General features: G+C 38.1%; 2 protein-coding genes across 4 annotated transcripts; both read right to left on the bottom strand.

Moving 5' to 3' along the window:
* Positions 1–7,468: 7,468 nt before the first annotated feature.
* On the bottom strand, positions 7,469–9,099 carry apnl (actinoporin-like protein). Of its 3 annotated transcripts, none has more exons than XM_075453826.1 (3): positions 9,034–9,099; positions 8,411–8,570; positions 7,469–8,318 (listed from the first exon to the last, which is right to left on the bottom strand). In XM_075453826.1, exons 2-3 carry the CDS (start codon positions 8,512–8,514, stop codon positions 7,862–7,864), a joined length of 561 nt encoding a protein of 186 aa, XP_075309941.1. In that variant the 5' UTR covers positions 8,515–8,570; positions 9,034–9,099; the 3' UTR covers positions 7,469–7,861. The 3 variants fall into 3 exon arrangements, with proteins under 3 accessions (XP_075309941.1, XP_075309942.1, XP_075309943.1); XM_075453827.1 differs by having other exon boundaries at positions 8,411–8,567; positions 9,034–9,092; XM_075453828.1 differs by having other exon boundaries at positions 8,411–8,536; positions 9,034–9,089.
* Positions 9,100–9,730: 631 nt separating this feature from the next.
* LOC142371020 (uncharacterized) lies at positions 9,731–11,819 on the bottom strand. The gene is made up of 3 exons (XM_075453593.1): positions 11,696–11,819; positions 11,238–11,363; positions 9,731–10,432 (listed from the first exon to the last, which is right to left on the bottom strand). Exons 2-3 carry the CDS (start codon positions 11,339–11,341, stop codon positions 10,003–10,005), a joined length of 534 nt encoding a protein of 177 aa, XP_075309708.1. The 5' UTR covers positions 11,342–11,363; positions 11,696–11,819; the 3' UTR covers positions 9,731–10,002.
* Between the last annotated feature and the right edge of the window lie 10,419 nt (positions 11,820–22,238).

Here is a 22,238-nt window from a genome sequence, read left to right as displayed (position 1 = left end):
CAGAAACTGCAATGAACATGAAACAGTCAAATTAAGTCCAGCTCGTCTTCTAAAGATATATATAAAAACAGGGCTACTGCATCATTCTGGTGAAAGTACCCTTTCCCCATCATTTTTAATTAAACACTCCGTTCCCTTGAGAGTATCAGAGATGGCCTGGCTTTTTTTTATTCTTATTTCCCTCAGGTTGTGCTTCACTGTATCTTTAGTGAGCAGTGGTGGAGTTGCTGTGCTGATGTCGTAAAGGAAGTAGTGACAGCAGTAATGCATCACACCCTCATATGGCACACAACACAGAGTTGAGGGCCTCTTTTTTGTGTTTGGAAGTGTGCATATGTGTGTGTGTGTTTGAGCTGGGTGGGAAAATGTGTTTGGTGACCTTTTTCCTTTCTGGAACCTGGGTCATCCTCATCCCCACCCACTTCTGATCGCATCCATTTTTCCTGTTACTCCTCATTGTTACAGCAAACCAGATGCCATTTCTGATGACATTAATGTCATTTGAACTTGATCGGTTAAATCGTGTCAGTTCTTCACAAAAGAATATGTCTATGTTAAATAGCCCACCAAAGTCACTTTACAGCACGAGAGTTTAAAAATCTTGCCAGGAAACTTTGCCCCCTGGTGGCGCTATGTGGTATAGGGATAAACTGCTTTAGTAAGCTAGCAGCATTATTGACACATCTAAAAGCAAAGTTAACTGTGGGGAAAAAAAGCAATAGAGAAAAAAAAAGAGAGTGAGACAGATTTTCAGATTTATGAAAACGTTTTTATGTGAAGACACAATAATGTCAGATATTGTTAAGGCTTATGATACAATATAATTTGCTCTAATGGATCTGGGGATTTCTGCAGCTTCATGCTATCACTACAAATTGATCAAAGCATGAGACCAATAGTTTACCCTGCCTCCTCCCAGATAGATCACGGCACAATTACGTAACACACTAAGATGCCTTCACTTGTGTCAGTCATCTGATTTGAATACAGTCCCATGGGCCTCAGTTTCAAGGGTCTCCACTGACACTGAAGTGGGCAGACTGGATGTTGTGGAGCTGAAATTACTCCCTGAGCATGTCTGAAGGCCTCCACATATATTTTTTCTTTGTAAAGATCTGACAGGATCAGTTTAGATTGACAAATTAGCTAATTCAGGCAGAGTGCAGTCAAGGACAGTTCTGAAAACCTTTGAGAAGATTACTACTGGGTCTTCCTAAAATTCAGACTTTTATACCCCTTTTGAACAACTAGTGATTTAATTTATCTCATTATCTCAAAAACTTTGGTACACTGAAAGGATTGTCTGTAAAGGGCTGTATAAATAAAGTAAATTTACATTTTTACATTTACATTTACATTATGAAGAAATTTAGATGCTTGTGGGTAGATTCGTGACACATTTTACTCAGGGCTTGCATAGCAGAAAATATTCTGTACACCCACCACACGCTATAGTAGTGAGAAGTGAGTCTCAGCTGCATCTTCAATTGCAGATGGTGGGTTTTGGTTTGGGTGCTGGAGGTCTCTGGGTAGTTGGCAGGATGGCAGGTAAGGACATCTTTGTATCAACTGCTGCTTGCTTTGGCAGACTTAGGCAGAACCAGTGTGGCGGGACTTTGGCATTGAGTCTGAACAATGTCAGCTTGACTGCTTTATATGGAGCATTAGTGAAAGCAGATGAACCTCTACAGCAGTATTAAGAAATGAAGCTTTTGGGCCAGTCTATGTCAAGGTAATGTAATGTTACTGACAAGTTATTGATATCTTATTTGCTTTAAAGGGGCTTTTGTTAATTAAAATCAATCTGCATTCCACGTTTTTTCACCTGGAAGTTCATGGCCACTTGTACACACTGGAGTTCTGCCAGAATTTATGAAAATTAAAAGATTGCATCCACTGATGCAAGTCATTCAGTATGACATGAGTAATTACTTTGTTGTGTGAGAGCCAGGCAGCTGGCACTGCTGTGTCTGAGCTGACCCTTTAGCTGGCTGACATAACGCTTGCAGCAGATGACTGTACGTTCAAGTAGGTTTTGACAACAAAACTGCTGCCTGATCAGTCAAAATAATCCTTGTTTCACTGCCAACAGAAAAATTGAGTGTAATTATTCTTCAGTTCTCTTATGACGAGGTAAAATAAGAAGGGCCTGCATCAACCTGAAGGTCACCTTTAATGGTTTGACAAGGCTAACACGTAAATAAACATGGACTGGAGCTACAGCAGAACAAGGTAATGGCATAATGAGTGCACGGACCTGAGGGACAAACTCAGTTGTTCTATCCAGGCTGTATTTTGGGCAGCCCTGGAAATTTTGAGGCACAGAATAAAATGAAGAGTAAGCTAAAAAGTGATAAATACAAGCATACTGTACATGCATGTAAACAATAGCTCAAATGCCTACCAATGACTAAAATCAGTAATGCTATTATGCGGTTTTGGAGACGTCAGCAATAAGTGAGAAACAAAAAAATAGAAAAAAGAGAAGGTTTCATTCATTGGTAAATAAAAAACGAGTTAAAATGACTACATTAGAGCTACATTCCAGCTCAGGACATGAGAAGTCTTTGAAACACATGGCGTTATGGTAAGCGTGTAACTCTTAAACTTGTGAGATTTATTTTTTGACAGCCCAGAAACAAGTGGAAATAAGCAGTAAACACAACACTGACGCATTATCGTGTTTTAAGCCGACACTGTGAATGTGTTTGAAAACAGCTTTTGCATTCAGCAGACATTAAAGGAACACAAGAGAAATTTGTGAACCCTCATTTTGAGGTACACCAACAGTTACTATCCTCCTCCCTGGCCCTCAAACAGCGCCCAATGGCTGTTATATCACACTCCACACCATTTTGCTCTTAAGTCACCACATAATGCACGTGCAACAAGATAACAACTAACATTTGTCATAACTAATTAAGGGGCAAATGGGGCTCAGGAAGAAGAGCAGTCATCTGCCAACCGTGGCTTCCCTGGACCACATGTCGAAGTGTCCTTGGGTATGACATTGAACCCTACGTTGCCTACCGATGCGTCCATTCGTGTGTGAATGTGTATGATAGAGAGAAAAGCAGTGTAGCCTATAACATTGTATCAACTAAGATATGCTGTATGAGTGTGCGAGTGCTTGGATGAATTTGGCTTATAGTCCATTTACCAAATAAAGTATAAAAAAAGAAAAAAATACATGGCTATCTTTGCAGGTAAAGTAAAAAATTAAAATCGGTGGCATATGCAGCAAAAAGACCAAAGACAACGCCATGGAAAGAAGTTATGACGAAGAGATAAGTTGCGTGAGCAAGACATGGAACACTACACATCAGGGATTTCACTTCTGGAGAGAGCATGGAGAAAAAACAGGATGACAGACAGATACAGAGTTAGCTTCATTGTTGTTGTCAGTGAGTAATAACTGACGGCAGATTGATAATTACGAAAAGAATATGATCATGATCATTTCTCCCTCTGCTCTGTGTAAGCTGTAGACAACAGGAGATTGAAGCTGTGGTTGATTCCTATAATAGAACTGATTAAACATGTTTATATACTCGAGACATTTGCTACAGTGCTCTGCATCATGACTAACTTGAAATACACAAATCACTACAGCAGCTTGCTCATCTATGTTACGTTACTCATTAGATATTGAAACCTATTGGTAATAGTGTCTGTGTTTCAGATGAAGCCTCAGTTAGCCACCTTAGTTCTGTTTCAGTCAGTTTTTTGCAAATTTCCCATCAAAGTGTTAGAAGTTTGCAGCCTTAAAATGTTCTCCGCTATCTTGCAATATATACCAATGTAATATATGCCAATGTAATACAACTTTGTACATGTATTCAGTTCATAAGTATGTGACATTCAAAAGCTTCAAAAATTGATATCATAAAAACTTAACTACATTACAGATAAAATTGGTCATCACATATATCATCGTATTTAAAAAGAATATGCAGTCTTATACATGTTAGGTGCTGTAACATTATCCTGACTCATCTCTTTACATTTTTTTGTAGCTTCTAGAACTTCTGTTTCTTTTTGTCAATCTTTACAGCATAACAACATATTTATGTGTATAGCTATACATATGCAGGCCTCAGATGGAGGTTTGTCTTACAACAGTGGCGTTACAACAACTGTGGGTGGAGCCAAAGAGCAAATTCTCCAGGGATGCTTTAAGCAACATTAGCTTTCATTTTGAGATATTTCTGGCCACGTTTTCTTTTTTATTCAAATAAGCATTCTCTTTGAATTCTATTATTCACTTATTATTCATCTGCTGCTGATGTCAAGCAACAACAAGCTCTGGGGTTACAGAAGTGTTATTCTTTTTAAGAAAACAGCCTCACAAGGCGGGTGAAAATGACTCAGCAAAGAACCCTGAGACAAAAAAACAACTCAGATTGAAAAACAAGAACAGTGAGATGAAACTGGGACACTCGGAGAGGAACAACAACTGATGTATTTTTTTTCCTGGAGTCATCAGTATGAGTGACGTTTTTCAACTGCAAGTGCTTTGTTTGTAATTATTTGTCCTCAGAAATAGAGACAACTAATTTTCTATGAAAGTCAGATCTAATTAAATGATAATACTAATGTATGAATAAATGGGACATAGGTACCTTGAGGCTTTAACAGAATGTCTCAACATTTCTGGTCCAATGCACCTTTATAACAGAACTGACCAGTTTTACAGACATGAAAAGATTTCTTGTTAAATGTAAAAAAAACAAAGAAACAGAAAAAATTGACTGTACTTCCTCAAGTGTCACTCTGTATCCAGAGAGATTTCAAAATAATAAACTACTATGGTGAAGTTATTCCCATAGCTTGCCAGAAATAACAGGATTTTCTACCCTCAAGTATCTGTCACAGGAATAATGAAGAGTCTGCAAAATATAACCTGCATAAATTTGAAAAACCAAACAAACACGCATATCAGTGAGACTCCAAGGTATTTGACTTATTTTGTCTTATCTTTGCAGATTCTTTACAAATGAAACTGACTGACATGGAGCCTGAAATTGAGCTCCAGTGACGGGGCTGCTGGCGCCTGCTTTCAGCCTGACACATCAGGTCAGACACACAATGAACTATCAAAGACTACCAGGCCCTGTTGGATGTCAAGACATGTTTAGAGCTGGTGTTATCAGAAGAAGAGACAGGAAGATGAACTATGGAAGGGCAAAAAGACAAGTTTCATACATACATAATATGTATGTATGTATATACTACAGCACATACATATGCTAACAGTCTATAGAAGAGTATGTAGAAAGTCCATAGAAAATGGAACCAAACATTTAGCTTTTAAATCTTTTTTAAAAGGTGTTCTTGGAGTGCTTGGAGATGTTGAGCTAACGGTTGTAAATACACAGCCGAAGGCTGCCTCTAGATGGCAGTCTTTGAGAGCACATTCTGAGGCTGAAGACGTTCAAAATTGTACCTTTTAGGTATTCTCCTGAGCACTTTGAGGAAGAAAAATATCTGATAAGCAGCTAATTGTACCTTTGGTGTTCAAAAAGCTGCACTTCACTCTTAAACATCAGTCACAGAACTACATAAGTTTTGCTTAGACTATCCCAGTTTGACTCGTTAGAGTCCTCGTGTTCTGTAGAAATGTATTGCATATTGTATATATTTCAAGGCAAGTAAATACTGTAGTTCAAAGAAAACAAGAAATTGTATTTAGATTTATTTTTTCATCAGTACATACAGTACACAGAAATATAGAGAAACCTGTAGAAAAAAATACAACAGCTCCAAAACAGATATAAATGAATAGTTACATATTATATTGTGATGTAAAAACAGTATGACTTTATTAATAGAAATATTATTACCTTGAGTGAATGCCTGGAATTATTTAAAAAATATTATTATTATAATTCTATTATTCATATGGATCCTGTTTCTCTTTTTCTCATTTTAAAGTTACGTTTTTAAAATGTTCCTTCCTAGTTTGTTCTCAGCAACAATTCTCTCTCATTCATCTTTGCTTTTTCCAGCAGTGAGTTCCACTGGAGCTTTATTGTTGTTTTAGTGTGATCAGCAGATTCTTTTTTCTCACGCCAACTTTGAAGGTGCACCTCCTCCCTCTTTTTTTAACATCCTGAAAAGATTTTGACCCAAGCTTTTACCAAGTAAAACAGCTATTCACTGCTGTTTGAAAGTAAATAACACCTGTTTCAATGCACAAATGCTGAGCTTCTTAGATTTAGCTACACAAGAAAACACATTATCATATCTTTCGTTTGCCTTTCATTTTAAGGTACAAATCACAAAATGCACAAATGAAATTCTTTGATAAAAATATCTGTATCTGCATGTGCAGGTGGATGAGTACCTACTCCCTGATAGTCGCAACAGAAGCATGCAAACACACAAATAGTAATGAATACAAACACACGCTCATAAACACATTCAGTAAACAATATCATAGAAAACATGAACGCAGATTAACGTGCAGGTATTGTGAAAACACGGAGAGGAGATCGAAAAGAAAAATATTAGCAAATGTGTGGGAATTTATCCTCATTTCTAAGCTTTGACTAACAAAAGTTTCTGTTCAGTGTCCCCATCTGTTCATTGGGACTCTGTGTCATTACTCCAATATGTCACTCAACAAGACTTTAGGGACTGAATTTAAACAGGCCTACATTATACCTCTATATTATGCATGGCTTTTATGCATATGAAATGGAGACAATGGCCAAAACCTTTGATCTGAGCGTCATTGTGACTGCAGCATTGAATTCTGCTAAAGCATCATAAATCTAAAGGGTAACCAGAATCAGGTAAGGCAGTATTGAGATTGTAAAAAGAATCAGTGGAACCTGATATCTTCCTAAGAGATGCAAAGTAAAAGGAGATAGTCTGTCTACTGCATTAGATACCCATGTTTTCACACGGTTAATGACTATATGTACATAGAAATGGCTATGCCATCGGAGCAAAAATAACTTAAACATCAAGATGGGGCTTTCTTCCCAATTAAAGAGTTATATAGTGTCCAGTGTGAGTAATAAGTTACTGAGCAGACATAGTAAAAGGATCTCCACCCTCTCCTGTTCAGCATGCCAAGATCATAATCCCCCTTTGTCTCATTGAGTTTACTGGTTTGTAAAAAGATAAATAGTAATTGGAGCAAAATTTGTTTTCATGATTACTTTCAGACCAAATTTAACTAATGTGTGGGTTTTATAGTAAGCCTTATTGTTTTTTGAACATATAGCAAATAAAATAAAATTATTGAATACAATCTCACATAATAATACTATAAATACAGTATTGGCACATACTAAGCTATAAAAACTGGAAGCTTTGTTTCTATATCTGACCTCAAAGTGATCATTATAAGTACCTCGTAAACACATAGAGACTCCTCATTTAGGATGAAAATATTTGAATTTCATCTCTTTTGAGCACACTTACAAACTCATTCAAGAGACAGACATACACAAATAGCTTTAGTGAAAAGATTTATTTTATTTTCAAACTGCAGTGTCAAGGTAAATACAGAGGAGTGCTCTGTGTATTTCATTCAGCTATGTGCCCCAATCCTTGGGTGAGTCATCCTTTGATTCACATTTCTAAAGAGGCCGGTGTAAAACTGAATGCTATTGAAACACAGAGAGGCTTTGGCAACAAAGAGGGGATATTTCTGCCAGGATTTAAAAACTAACCAAACTTTGATCCTAAGCAGATTTACTGAAGGGTAATACCCAGGCATACAGACACATGTCAGCAACAACACATCTGTTAATACATACATGCTCACTGCAAAGGAAGCAGTTTTTAGGTATGATTACGAGATGGAGGGAATAATTCTCCTCTTAGAATAACTTGTCAGGTTTGGTGTCTAAATTGCCTGCTGGCCCATAGGTGTGAAAAGCTTGTCCCACAACTCGACCTTCATGATGGCTTTGCCCATGGGACACATGGTGGCTTTTATGTCAAGGTAGTTACCCACGTAACTGATTCCTGACCCACTGGCTTCTGCCCGAACAAACCCATGCTCTTGCTCATTCTTTTCATAGTACAGCTCTTTGTACAAATCCTTATCACATTTACGGCCCTTTTCACAGATGCCAATAGCAAACCAGTTCTTGTACATGTTGCGGTCCCAGGGAACTGAGAACATGATGGCAAGAGTCTCAATGTAGTCATTCTGGGACCTCTCGAAAAGATCGTAAGTCATTACACCAACACTGCCAGTTGCTTTTCCGCTGGACTTGGTGAAGGTGCAAACCTCTGTCTTCAGGGGGCGCACTGTGGGCTGAGGTGGGTTGTATGACTCCCCATTCTCAAGGTGTACCCTAACCAGTACACAAAAAGATACTTTACACTTGTCTGTTTAAAGAACGTTTCATGGAAGCCAGGAAATATAACAATCCAACAAAGCACTTACCTGGGGTTGATAAGGCAGTAATTGTTGGTGAGATTTGTGATTTCAATTATCACACTTCTCTTGCTCGTCACATCAGCTGCAACAGCTTCGGCTGACTCCGTCATGCTGCAATAGTCTTGAGATCCACTCGTAAAACAAAGGTAATTTAGATGTCAACCTGCTGAAGCAGACAAAAATGAATGTGTGTCTAGCATTCCTTTCCCTTCCAGAGTGCACTGGGAATCATGAGAATTGCACTCATTACATTAAAGAGTATTTCTCTGATCTCTGCTCTGCTGACATACTCTATTGGCAGCATCACACTGACCTTCAAATGCACATATCGACAAGGGCCGAGAATGAATGAAACATTTCACAGGCTAATGAGATTTCAAAACAGTTGTAAACAATCAGAGAATAGCGGCAGCCTCATAAGAAAGTGCACCACTTCAATTACAGCTTTAAGTACCATGCAATAATGAAGAGACTGAAAATATAAAAGGAGATTATCTCCTCTTTCTTGAACAAACACAAGATACGAATGAAAGGAATGCCTCATCTGAAGTAGATTCAACACACTGATATCTTAATGATCTCTAATAAATATCTTTTCCCCGACATGCAAAATGTTTTTGGCAACTTACCTGCTCAGAAACTCCAAGTGCTCCAAGAGTGAAAATGGGAGAAGTTACCTTACTGGGAGGTGCCTGTATCACTTCAGCATTTTTTTAAAGGATGTCAGCCCCTACCCTCCCACTTGCAACATAACCAGTTAGGATGAGTTACACCCTCTTTCTACATACATTTATTACCAGGCCACGGGGCACACAAACAAGAACTGATAGCAAATATTTGCATGATTTTCTGCTTTTTGATCAAACAACCACACCCTTCTGTGAAAGAGTTTCCAACAGTTTCCCCTCGGGATCTGAAACACTTTCTTTAACTTGGATATTCAGTCAAGCACATCTGTGGTGTCTGGTTGACTAAATGAGGTGGTTTGGGTATCTGTCTATTGTGGTATTGCGCAACAAAGATTGCAAGTCAAACAATGCTAGTCAGGACAGAGATCCCCGGAGCTGCTTTAGTCTTACTCTTTCTTTAGCTGAACCTCTTGATTCCCAAATTCCACACAATAGGAGAAGAATGAGAATCTCACAGTCAGTGAAGAACAACAGTGTTATTGTGCCTATTAAAAAAACATCTATGCAGATATTCCATCTGCTGTCACTCATTAGAGTTGGATGGATCCCGATAAGAGATTAAAAAATAATTACTGTTCATCAGTTATAATGAAACCATACGGAGTGAAAACATATTCCACACAAAGTAATACAAGCATTGGGTCTGAATGTTTTATTACCATAATCACAGAGAAGGGAGTGTTCAATGTACATGAGTCCAAGACATAAGTTAATGGGGAATCAATGAGCTGGCTGTCAGATATTGATATCTTTCAGCAGACACAAAATACAGATGACAGCAAAATCAGTCTTCCTCCCTTGAATGTTTTTCAAGATGACAACAGTGGTCACATCAAATGAAGTGTATTCACTCTGCAGAAAAACCCCACCAAAGTATAAAAAAAAAGTAAACTCCTGCTCGAGTGCTCACTAACGACCCATTTTATCATAGACCTCCACTTTAACAATAGCATTCCCAACTGTAGACATCGTGGCTCTTAAATCAACATATGTCGCTCTGTATTCCAACCCAGACCCGGTAGCATCAGAGCGGGTGAAGTTGCTGAGATCTTTCCCATCGTACATCTGGTTGTACAGATTTTTGTCACAGGGACGGGAATGCTCAACCACACCCACAGCCAGCCGGTTCTTGTACAGGTTATGGTCAAAAGGCACAGAGAACATGATGGCCATGCGATCGGAGCAAACCCGGCTCTGCATATGGAACAGATCATAGGTTAGCAGGCCAACTGCTCCCGTGGCGGTGTTGTCATCCTTGATGAAGGAGCACACTTCCGTCATACTGATTCGAACTGTGGGCTGCGGTGGATGGAAAGAGAAACCACTCGTCATGTATACCCTATTGAGGAAACAAAGAGATAAATCCTTACCATCACTACTAATCACAACTTATATGACACCCTTCCAATACTTTTGATTAAAAATCAACGCACACTTTACTAAGTTCTGGGTAGCTTGTCAATGTACTTTTTGAGCGTTGGGCTTTCCAGGGTGAAACAGCTTATGCTGATGGATGGAGTGTGACTGGAAGTACTACTGTGGACTTCTAAGTAACAGTGAGTGTACCTGCATGAGATGTGCAATGAGGCAGTACATGTCATTGTATGATGGATAGGTGGATGCTCTCAGCAAAGTAATGTCACACATGAAAATCACCCATCCAAAAAAGGCCTGTCCTGCCAGAGCTAGATAAATGTAGAAGCATGACACAAATTACAATAGACGTGAATAATTTCTTTTTTTTTTTGTTTGTTTTTATTGTTTATTTGTATTTATTCTCACCATTTTCCTAATAGTCAGAGCCGTAAAAATGCTAATTGTTTGGAAACACACTGGCATCTGAGCTTTTCCAATGTCTACAAAAGTTTATACTTTTAAGATGCATTTGCAAAAGAAAACTAATATCACAGAAATCCCCTCCATGCCAACAGACCTATTTATTTGTGGTTTGATAAACACATGTTAATTTGTCTTGCCAGAAGTAGATAATAGTTTTGTTATATTATGTCGAAGTTTCAACTATTCATTGACTTTCATGTAATGTAATTTTTTTTATCTTCGTCTATTCATGTTCGATCTTAAATATCATTTTCATTTAATCAATTTTACATCTTATAAACTTGCAGATACATTTAGAGACTTACTTGGGGTTGATGAGGCAGTAGCTGCCGCTGACATTGGTTATTTCTATGGTGCAGTTTCTGTTAGTGGTGAGAGTGGCTGACACAGCCTCTGCTGTTTCTGGCATCTTGACTGCGAGCGAGGAATGACTGAAAGTGCAAAACAGTATAGCATCCCATATATCACCATTTAGCAGGCATTGCATAATAATTGTACATGCTTTTTACATGAATCTACACTTACGGATAGCATTTAGGTTATACAGAAAGTCATATTGCGTGAGATGTCAAAACCTTTAATGGTGAAATACATGTTTGTATTGTCAAAGCAATCATTTTGCCTGTCAGTTACAACCCTCCTGAACGAATCTGATCTCAGCATACAGAAGGTGTGTGTATATGTGAACACATTTTATAAGAGAAAAATGATCAAGACCCATTTAAGTGATATTCTTGCTATATGTTGGTGTGATTATATTTACCTCTTAGAAGTTCACACCAGCGTTGTGCCAGACAGCAGCGTCAAGTTCTTTCCCTCAGATCCTCAAGAGAGGCGGAGAGAGTCTCTCTTTCCCGATTACACCGCCACAGTACTTGTTCCAACACAAACACAGGCGTGTCCACTGAAATTTAAGTACACATTGTGGAGAACCAAATCTGAAAAAGAAGCGCTTTCGGAAAATAAAACACGGTCATGAATTAATTAGTCGATATTTTCTATTTCATATCAACATTGCCTGCACATCAATCATGAGTAGCATAGACATAAAGAATAACTAACTCGATGCAGCACATTGTTGCAAAATCCTGCCAGACCTCCTCCTCTGCAGGTTATTTCAAGTGTTACTTTACTTGACTTTACTATTAGGTTAAATTGACTGCATTTAATAATTCCTTAATGAATCCACTGCTTCTCAGGTTTTAATTGTGTCTCACTGAAAATATTTCCTCAACAAGCAAATGGAACATTTCATGTCGTGTCTTGCTTAGAATGAAACTTCTCCCAGGCATTGCTCAACTGGTTATTGTTGCAGGTGAGGGCCAGCGACAGATTCCTTTGGGAGCCTCCCAATATATCTCTCACACATTTCAACACACTGTCTAAATGTGAGTCTTACAGATGACTCTGCTCCCACTGGAGTGTGGAGCCAAGGAGGAGACACTCCCTATCTCCATGTAACTTACAAAAACAATGTATTATGTAACAAGGCACAGTACAGTGCTGCTTTATATGTATCCATATGATGACAGGGTCAGAGGTCTTCCCAATTAAGTATGTTTTGCAATGTGTTTGTTCTTTCATCAGCCAGCAAATGTAATGTTATGGCAGCTGTTCTATTCCACTTATCAAATGCCTAGAACTTGACAGACATCCCTCAGCTACAAAGCTTGAAGTCACCAGATGGCACCAAACATGCATTTGCAAAAATACATTTGCACTACACAGACTTAGTCAGTTAAAGTGTGCTGTCTGATAATGATCTATTGGCTATGGGAGAAAATCTCCAACAAACACTTTTCATACAGCATGCCTTTCAATGTGTCCCGGTGTTGACAGCAATCATCCAGTAAACACATAGGTAGTGATTATAGTAACAATATATGTACATATGTGAACATTTTAACATAGAAATGTGACATAATCAGTCAAAGTTAGATTAGTGAAACTATTTTCTGTAAATAATAATTCAGTAATAATTAAAATCTAAGATATAACATGTTATAAATCAGATTTTAAATCAGCTGTATGAATGTGGAGCAAACTGATCATCTGAGACTTAAATGTCCAAGATGACCTAAGTGCAGAAGACAGATTATTTTGGTATGACCTCCTCTCTGCCGCCACCATCAGGCTAAACTTTACATGTTTTAGATAAATCAGCTGTTTCTTGAGAGGGAGCAATGGATACAACATCACAAGAGAACCATAATCACAAGTAGTGCGTGGTATCTCTCGTAAAATGCGCTCCTGGAGGTTAACAGTGGAAACCCTTTATGCTGCATGGTTACCCACTTAAGAGCACCTCTTAAACTAAATGTCCTCCTTATTAAGCTTGTGTGTTAGATTTAATCATACTTGAGTTTTCTTTCTGAAAATGGTAAGTCAAAGGCCATTAAAAAAGGTGATGAAAGGGTAGAATATTAGTAATCCCTCCTCATACGAGGCTGAGCCTTTCAAAGTGTTATGACTAAGATAAATGTATGTCGAAGAAGGAAGCATATTTAATTATAGTGGCTACAGTATCAGTATCTCAACCTCAAGCCACTCATGTAGCTGTTTTAGTCCATTAGACACCTTTCCTGATGCCCCTCTTTCTCTCTGTTTGATATGTCAGATTTTCATTCGAGTGCATTTTTGTTGCAATATGTAACAGGCTGTAGCAACGGCCTCAAAACCATGTTGAACCAAAATTAGCACCTGTCCTGTATGCTGAACACTTTGTATCCTGCAGTGCGCTTAATTGCCCTTTTGTCTGTCTAGCCTTGATTAAACTGTAATGTGACATGTCGTGCGAGCATGTTGTCAGCAGTAAAGATTTAGCTGTTCTGAAAATAGCTGAGACATTACAGGAAAGTGTGTGCAAAGCGTGTGTGATAGACACTAGAACTTTTTTAAAACCATCACGAACAACGACTTGACTTTTCAAAAGGAGAAAGAGCAGTGTGAATTTGAAATAAGAGAACATCAGAAATCGGTGAACTTTAATTAAGATGAAACAACATTTACAGTCTAAAAAAAGGAAACAGTCGTGATTTAATGACCTTCATTTGTTCACAGAGTGTAAATCGCAGGTTTAGTTGTTGATCTGTTACAGCGGCTGAGCAAACTAACAATAGCTCCCTGTTATTGGCAGTTACTAAACCAGTGCAGATTATTTTCTATGAATAGAATTAATGAGGAGCTTGTTTATAAATTAACCAGCAGTTTATTTCAGTCACTAATTAAATGATCTGTAAACTCAGTGTATTTTCAAAATGCTCAACTCCAGTCTAATAACTTTTCAAACCCTTCCTGTGGAATAGTTCTTGGGAGGTTAACAGAAGAGATGTGGTCCAAAATCCCAGTGAAGAAGTGCAAAAAGCTTGTGTGTGATTATAAGACTAGATTTGGCAACAGAAAAAAAGCTTTGCCACTGATAGAGAAAGGAGGGACAAAATGTTTGACGTCGCAACTCAGAAATTATTCAAATTTATCCTCTGCAAAACAGTGTCTCATTTATTTTGACGTTTATTTATGTTAATTCAAGTATGAGGGAAGTCACAGGATAAATAACCAGTTACTATCAATAAAAATTCGGCTAAGTTACAAATAGTTTTGCCTTAGCGGTATATCTGTTGAGGCTATTTATGAGTGAAAAAGAGCTGAGCAGGGAGGTGCTCACCTGCTTTTCTACAGCAGACTGAAGCACAGAGACAATGGGGACACTTGGAGGGCAGGTGTGGAACAGCATGTCTGAAACAGCTGGAGATTTTAATGAACAGCAAAATGAACTGGAGGCAAATGATAAAACTACTGAGAATAATACAACTGGGGATTTCACAGCAGAGAAGCTGCATCTGGGTCCAGACCTTTGAATCCATTAACAATCATGACTGCAATCAGCTGTCACCATGACAACATCAAGTATTGTTTGCAAATAACTTTGCTCGCATGTGATTGTGTGTGTGTTGATAGATGAATTAGGCTTCATGGTCTGATTTATGATGTTTATCTTCACATCAGCTGCAATAGTGAAAAACGACCTCCCTAAAAATATCTTTAGCAGGAAAATCAAATCAAAAAAGTTGGACCCCAAAGTTTTACATATTATTTTGATTGTTTCATCCTATCAGTTTAAGCAGATATTCTGTATATTACTAAAATACAAATACTACAGATTTGGCATAAATCTATTAATTCAGCATTTAGCTGTAATCAAGATTTCTGACTTACAGTTTCATATTTTATTTTCGACACTTTATGTTGATTTTTTATTTTTTTATTCTTTGTTTTAAGTTTTTTTCATATTCTTTTCAAATGTGGCAGAGTGTTAATCTACCAGCCCGTACAGTATGTCCATCATCAGACTTACAGTCAGGCTTTGTCACCTAATGCTTGATGTCTGGTTTTCCAATGACCTCTTCCCTGAATCATTCTTTCATTTTCAAAAGTGATATCAACATTAGGGAGCTCTGGTGTTGCAGCATTGGCCACTTAGGAGGTGTGAAAACAAAATCATTGTAAATAGCTCCTCTGTTGTTGGCTTTGGCAGGTGTGACCAACTGGTTTTAGGCTGATAAAAAGCATGGGTGTAAAACCGCAACGTGCAATGGTGTTGCTCTTTTATTTTTTGCTGCTCCTATATTTCCTAGACACAATGCAGATTTATAATGTCATTTATTTGTACCAATTCATTGCATTAAAAGCTTAACGTATTAATTTAGCAGTTGAAAAATTTCCAAACACAAAGCGGTTTTGCTTCAATTAATCACGAATGTCTTTTTGACATTCCACCCGCTTCTTTAGAAAAGCATATGAAGTCAGCTAGGTTGCAGCTCTAATGATGCACAACATCAGTTACATTTCTGTCTCTTAAGAGAAGGATTGGATTCTGTCATAATCTCTTTATCTCTGCTGCTACGTCTGATCATAGCTGTTCGCTTAATGCGGTTCTCATTGTGTTAGGAAGGATTCTCAGGGCAGATGTTCTGATGTCTAAGAGGCAAACTAACAAGGATGCTGGAATCAGCTAGAGAGGAGACAATCATCTTTAGTTGAGTGTATTCTTTAATACTGTGCACAGGGTCATACAGCTTGCATGCCAAAAATGTAGAGAGACACGTCTGTCCTCATCAAGTTATGTTTTTCAACACATGGTTTCTTTAAAGTTCTCCCAGACATTCTGGAGTCATCTCAAATTAGAGCAAAGCTGGGTCCAGTTTCCCCAACCATATCATCACATTGCAACTTTTAAAACCAATGATTTTATCAAACAGCGTCCAACCAAAGCTGTCATCATAAATATTTCATTTGTTTCAATGTAAATCATGTGTTTCCTCTCTCCTTCCAGCTCACCAACTGCCATTTTTACTTTCTCGCATTTCTTATTTTTCATTCCAACTACAGAAGCATGTAAAGCATGTCATGGTGCGCTGCCTGTATTAGCACAAATTTAAATCTTACACATCCATCCAAACTGTCCAAAGTGAGTTCAAACAAAAATGGTCCAATCACTTTAGTGGGTTTCCTTCAGATTGAAAGTGACATTTCTGTCTCTTAAGAGTACTTTGATTATTGTGCCAGCTTTTCCAGCATGATTCAGTGCATTTAAATAGTATATAATACAAGTGAAAACAGAAAGTTTTACAATAATTTATGATTGTATTAGAATCATAGTCACATGAAAAAAGTACATCTCACATTTCTGAGGTTTAACATGTTAGCACGTAATATATATATTTTTTTTAATTAGTTAATAAGGTAAGTACAACCTAAGATGAAAACTGACACATTACAGAATGCAGTTTTGTCAATATTTATTTCACAAATAGTAAAAAAAAACAGAAGCAGCATATTTAAAACAAAGTCCAGCCTTACTGCTGCTTTAGGAATTGGGAGGATTAAATGGGAGCCAGGTGCTTCAAATCAGGTACTCTTCATTAATTGATCATCAGCAAGTGTGAGTACCTCTATGAAAGCAGAAGTCTTGTCAGTTCGCTGGTCTGGCGCATTCATATTTCTCCTGCAATTTTGTGCATCATTGTGTAACACCTTAGTGTTGCGATCTGAAGTTGTATTACCTCAAACCTGGTAAAGACCAGATGATTTTCATTGAGTAAAAAACATGATATTCAATTAAAAGTAAGGCATCATATTATGGCCAAGGGTTGAACTGACATGAAAAAATGGAGGCTGGCCTCTAATACTGTCTGGGGCCATGCAGAAAGTCTGAGAGGAAAAAAAAACAAAAGAAAAAGCAAACACCTGGCATTATAATATGGATACGAAAGACAAAACATATTTATACCTCTTTTATCCAATAAGTTAAGTTAGATAACAATGCTGTTTTAAAAATATTATCGTTTTGGTTCAAGGTTTTTTTTTCAAAGTCACTTTATGATTCATCAATTTCAAACTACTCCATCCATGTTGAGAATAGGGATGTTTCTATTCAATTAAGTTCAGAGGGGATCTCAATTTGATACGGCTAAGTTACCATAAAGTGTGTAGTCATACCCTGTCAAGCTAATAGTTTTGTACCCTCTTTGCTACTTTGTTTTTTTTCAACATTCTGTCTCGCTTAACAATCCACTGCAAAAGTTAGGCTTCTTCAACACAATCAAGGAAAATTCAGAGGGGCAAAAAACAACAGTGGTGCTTCGTACTTGTCCTGATTACAGAGCTCCCTGTAGGAACCAATGGATTTCTGTTGACTCGCATGTAAACACACAGGTATGGGAAAACAAACTGCTTATGTGCACAGTTTCAGATTTTGTTTTGAGAAATTAAGATAAGGTACTGTAAAAGAAAAAAAGTGAAATCATACGAATAAAATGATAATTTGAAATAAAAGCTGGCTCTAACCGTGACCTGGTACCCAAAGCTGTTGAAGTAAATCCTTTTGAGGAAATGTGGTATGTCCTCAAAAGTAAAACCTTGAAAGAGAGTATTTTAAAATGTTTTATATGACTGTATTTTCCTAACGAGCTCAAATTATGGAATTAAACTGTGTTTCAATCTAAGATTTTATGTAAATTATTCATCTTGCATTTCTCCTTAATATATTGTTTGAATTCTTCTCTTCATGTAAGGGGATCTGTATAGTGATTTACTTAAATCTTGCCATTGTATTATTTTCCAACAGTAAATTAATTGTATGATAAACTATATAAAATATTCCATGCATTATATGAAATAGAAATGTTGTGAAATTTCTATGGCACGGAGCACTTTTTATTATCTAAATACAGATGCAGCTCTCTCTTCCCCTTATCCTTTTATACAGTAGTCATAGAGTCAGCTATTTAAAAAAACGTGTTACACATTTAACAGGTGTGCATTTCTTTTCTTTTTTTTTCAGCAACACAACAAAAAGATAGAGGCATTCCTTCTTATAAGAATAAGATCCTTTGAGTCAGTTCCCACACACAGGATGACCACTTCAGATGTCTAATGAAATCTTACACACTTAGACACACTCTAAATGACATGATTCAAGGCAGCAAAACTCAGGCTTTCATGATGTAGAAGCACGTTCATTTTCTCAAAAGTAGAAATGTAAGATTCCAGACAATCAGTAAAGCTACAGATCTAATCACTGAATATAAATACCACTTTTTAGATCATATTATTCCCTGCATAAACTCTTACAATTTAATCAGCCTTGATAATGGGAGATTCTGATTAATCCCTTCTGTCATCAAAATGGTCTTCAAAGGTAAAGGTTCTCAAACGTGGGGTAATGGGGGTGGGGGGTGGAGGGGGATTATGCAAACTTCACAGTGATTAATTTTGGCCTGAAACGTATCTGCACTGATGGTAGCCGGGAGAGGAGCATATTGATTGATTGCTGGAGGGGGCGCGAGGTTCTGCACACTTACTTTTTGATGAATAGGCTGTCAGGGACACGAACAACCAAATATGGCCCTGTAAATGAATGTTTAAGCGATTATAGTATAAGTGTAAATATTACACATCCATTAAGGAGGATTACATTTGGTGCCACTTTGAGAGGTGGGGGGGTAAAAGGGACAAGGCAGCAGAATATCCCACAGCAAAGAAGGTGTATGCAGAAATGTGGTTTTAATCTGCATGTATAAGGTTTTAGAATTCTAAATAGGAAAGTCCTTGACATTAATCTGTGCGTGTAAGTGTCTGTGAATGCAAACGTGTATGTTTATGTAGGCTGGTGCGTATTTTCAAGAGGGCAAGACTGAGGACGAGGGCTTTAAGTTGACAGAGCATGCCAGCGCATCCGCCCGCTCAAATTACAACGCGACAAAACGCATCCAGAGTCTTGCACTGGAGGTGAGACTGGGAATAAATACCTGCCTCAAAGATGATTTGTGCTCAGCTTGGATTAATTCCCCCACCTAAGAAAAATCAATAGCACCTTGTGCAATAGGAATACATTTGTGTCACCTCTTGGGGACAAGAAAGTGAAAACACAGCAGAAGCAAGTTTAGACAATGAACATCAAAATGACTAAAACCAACCAACAACTGAAAGGGTGAGAAGGTTCTGTCCAGGGAGCTGCCACTAATTAAGGATTTTCTCTCTTTGTCTATTTCTCTGGAACAGGATTTCTTTCTTCATCTCACTGCTAAATGAGAATTAAGTATTTTTCTTTCCCAAAATACCAGTTGTGCATTCTTTTTTGTTTGAGTCATAAGGCATTTGATCACTCAAAATATGCAAACATATTCACCATATTCATCATCCATTGTTCAAGAAAGCACATTCCATCTAAATGTTGGCATTCAGATCTCTTAATTTGACCCTCAGCAGCCTATTTAAAACAGAGGCAGAAAAAACTTTGCTCGATTTAAAATTATTGGAGAGCCCACACTATGAATTTAAGCTTACACATAAATGTAAGCAGGAACAACTGCTGATGAACACAAGCACTGAAAATATGCACATCATGAGCAACACAAAGAGATACTGATTTCAGAGCCAAACAGAAATTCCTCTGGGACAAACACAGCTTTCTGTTTCTCAACAGCTAGACTGGAATGAAAACAAATCTTTTGTCGTCATTGCGGGACCAATCTGCTACATTTCTGCTACTTACCACACACACATTATATATTTATATATTTGTGCTTTTTCAGTCCTAGCTTGCTGTTTCTGAAAAACAATGTGCCTTTTGCCCTTTGTGATCATGTGATCATTCAAAGACGTTTTGGGAAAATACATGCATCATGCAAACATGCAGTATTGCAGAGTTTGCCATTCATTTCCATATCCCCAAACAAAGCATCCTCATCCTTGCATTGACTAAATGATAAACACCAAGGCCTCTGTTTGCCAATGATCCTCTGAAGGGGAGACAGACAGGAGATCAATAAGCTCCCCATCCTCTATCCCATCTGGCATTGGCTTTTCTCCTGTTCGCTCCCCCAGTTTCCTCCTCATCCTCGCTCTTTCCCCAAACTGTTGCTCTGTCATTGCATCCTCCAGCAGCTTTCATTTAGCCTCTCTAAGACTCCATCCTCTGCCTTTCACTCACATGTCCACAACCCGGTGCCGCCCTTCCTGCCATCCCACCCATCCTGCTTTATAAGAAATATAATCCCATTGATCCAAAACCCGATGGGAAGCGTTGATCTGTAAACAGACAAATGCTCAATAAGAGACATCCAGTCCTCCAGAGAGGAGCTGGAGGGATGATGGGTGTTGGGGTGGGTCGGTGGTGTTACCGCGGCAGCTGGTCGTGGAGAGGTGTGCCTGTGAGAAGAGTTGCTGAGAGAGCATAGAGGTTCTGGGCTCTCAGTATCTCTGTGTCTTCATGCCATTTATAAGTTTTATTGCTTCCTTGTCTTGTTGGCAATCATCACCCCTCGCCTGGCGCGCTTGACCCCCCCCCCCCCCCCTACCCCACTTTGATCAAACCATGTACAATCAGGCAATTAAAGTCCACCGCTTAGGCTTGACAGATGAAAGGTGTGACATTTTGGTTTTGACTGATGATGAATTCCAAAGCACTGATATGGAATTGTTTTTTTTTCTCCTTTGTTTCTACACTCTCCCCACGAACCGTCCTCTGTGCTCCACCCCTGTCTTTCCTGCTGTCTTATTTTGCATTATCCTGAGGTGAAAGGACCTCGCTGTAAGGGAGTGTGCCCCACACCTCCAACTCATCCTAAATCATCTGTCGACAGTTTAAAAGGGCACAAAGCAATGGATGGCTTTTTCTCTGCGTTTCCATGGTTATTTTCTTCCTATTAACCCTTTCCCTTTTGTGTCTTTGATAACTTGAGTGGGTGTATTTGTACTTACACTGCTTCCGTCTCAAGGTCATTTGTCACTGAGAGCGGGGCACCTATTCTACGATAGCATAAAGGGTTTTTCGCTACATTTGATGTGTGCAAGGTGCAAAATTAGGATTGTTTGTGGCTGCAAGATTTTTAGCACAGAGAGTTAGTGGTGTTGTTTCAATCCTACTACACCCAAGAACAGGATTTACCTCTTCCATCTAACTTGAACTTGGGTTAACCTGGGCCATCTCTAGCCACAGCTGTGCGATGCCCAAAGTGTAGGCACTAATGGCTTTTTGTGGTCGGGCTATTGATCAGGCTTTAGAGGAGATATTCCAAAGCAAGAAAAAAATGTAGGAAATATATATATTTATAAACAAGAAAAAACATCAAATATTTTGGGGAACAAGACATACAAGTGAATCACACTATAGTTCACAAGAAAGCCACATCTTAAATCATGATGACCTTTTTCTAATGATTACTCTACACTGGCATGAATATAGCCCATGGCAACAACAAAAAACAGGGCTTTGTGATAATGCATTGACAACTGAATGATTAAATTAATGAATGAATTAATGTCCTTATAATTTCATTGCGTCGATTCAACAAAATTGTAAGACAACTCTCCATGGTACAAGAACAAAAGCACACAAAGACACATGTGTAATTGAATAATGAAATAATTTATAAATACATCAAAATATATACACAAGATAAAATGGATAAAAACTATAAAAGAGTAACAGAGCTACAAACCATAAAGGAGGTAGGGATATGCAGGTAATTCATACAGTAGTGGTTATAGTGTGCACACATTTTCTGTACATGAATATCTTAGATGAGCGGTTAAGTCAGTGTGAAAAAACAAATACAGCAGAGTGCTGGCCTGCAGCATTGATCCATCGGCCAGAGTCGACACATTCACAGACACGGACTCAGTATTGAGTGGAACATTCTGGAGAACCAACAGACACTTTTAGGTCAAAGGCACACTCTTGCTAATGACCAGTAAAATAAACTTTATAGAAAAAACGTGGCATCAATACAGAGACCATAAAC

Source organism: Odontesthes bonariensis, chromosome 21 (assembly GCF_027942865.1).
Source record: "Odontesthes bonariensis isolate fOdoBon6 chromosome 21, fOdoBon6.hap1, whole genome shotgun sequence".
NCBI classification, from domain to species: Eukaryota; Metazoa; Chordata; class Actinopteri; order Atheriniformes; family Atherinopsidae; genus Odontesthes; species Odontesthes bonariensis.
The sequence above is the reverse complement of the archived record's forward strand: the minus strand, read 5'-3'. Positions and strand labels throughout refer to the sequence as shown.

Excerpts from the sequence above, each read along its gene's own strand:
- apnl (XM_075453826.1), bottom strand. The coding sequence starts at position 8,514 with ATGACGGAGTCAGCCGAAGCTGTTGCAGCTGATGTGACGAGCAAGAGA. Across the intron at positions 8,319-8,410 it reads TACTGCCTTATCAACCCCAG|GGTACACCTTGAGAATGGGG; the intron begins GTAAGTGCTTTG and ends TGTACTGGTTAG.
- LOC142371020 (XM_075453593.1), bottom strand. The coding sequence starts at position 11,341 with ATGCCAGAAACAGCAGAGGCTGTGTCAGCCACTCTCACCACTAACAGA. Across the intron at positions 10,433-11,237 it reads TACTGCCTCATCAACCCCAA|GGTATACATGACGAGTGGTT; the intron begins GTAAGTCTCTAA and ends TTTCCTCAATAG.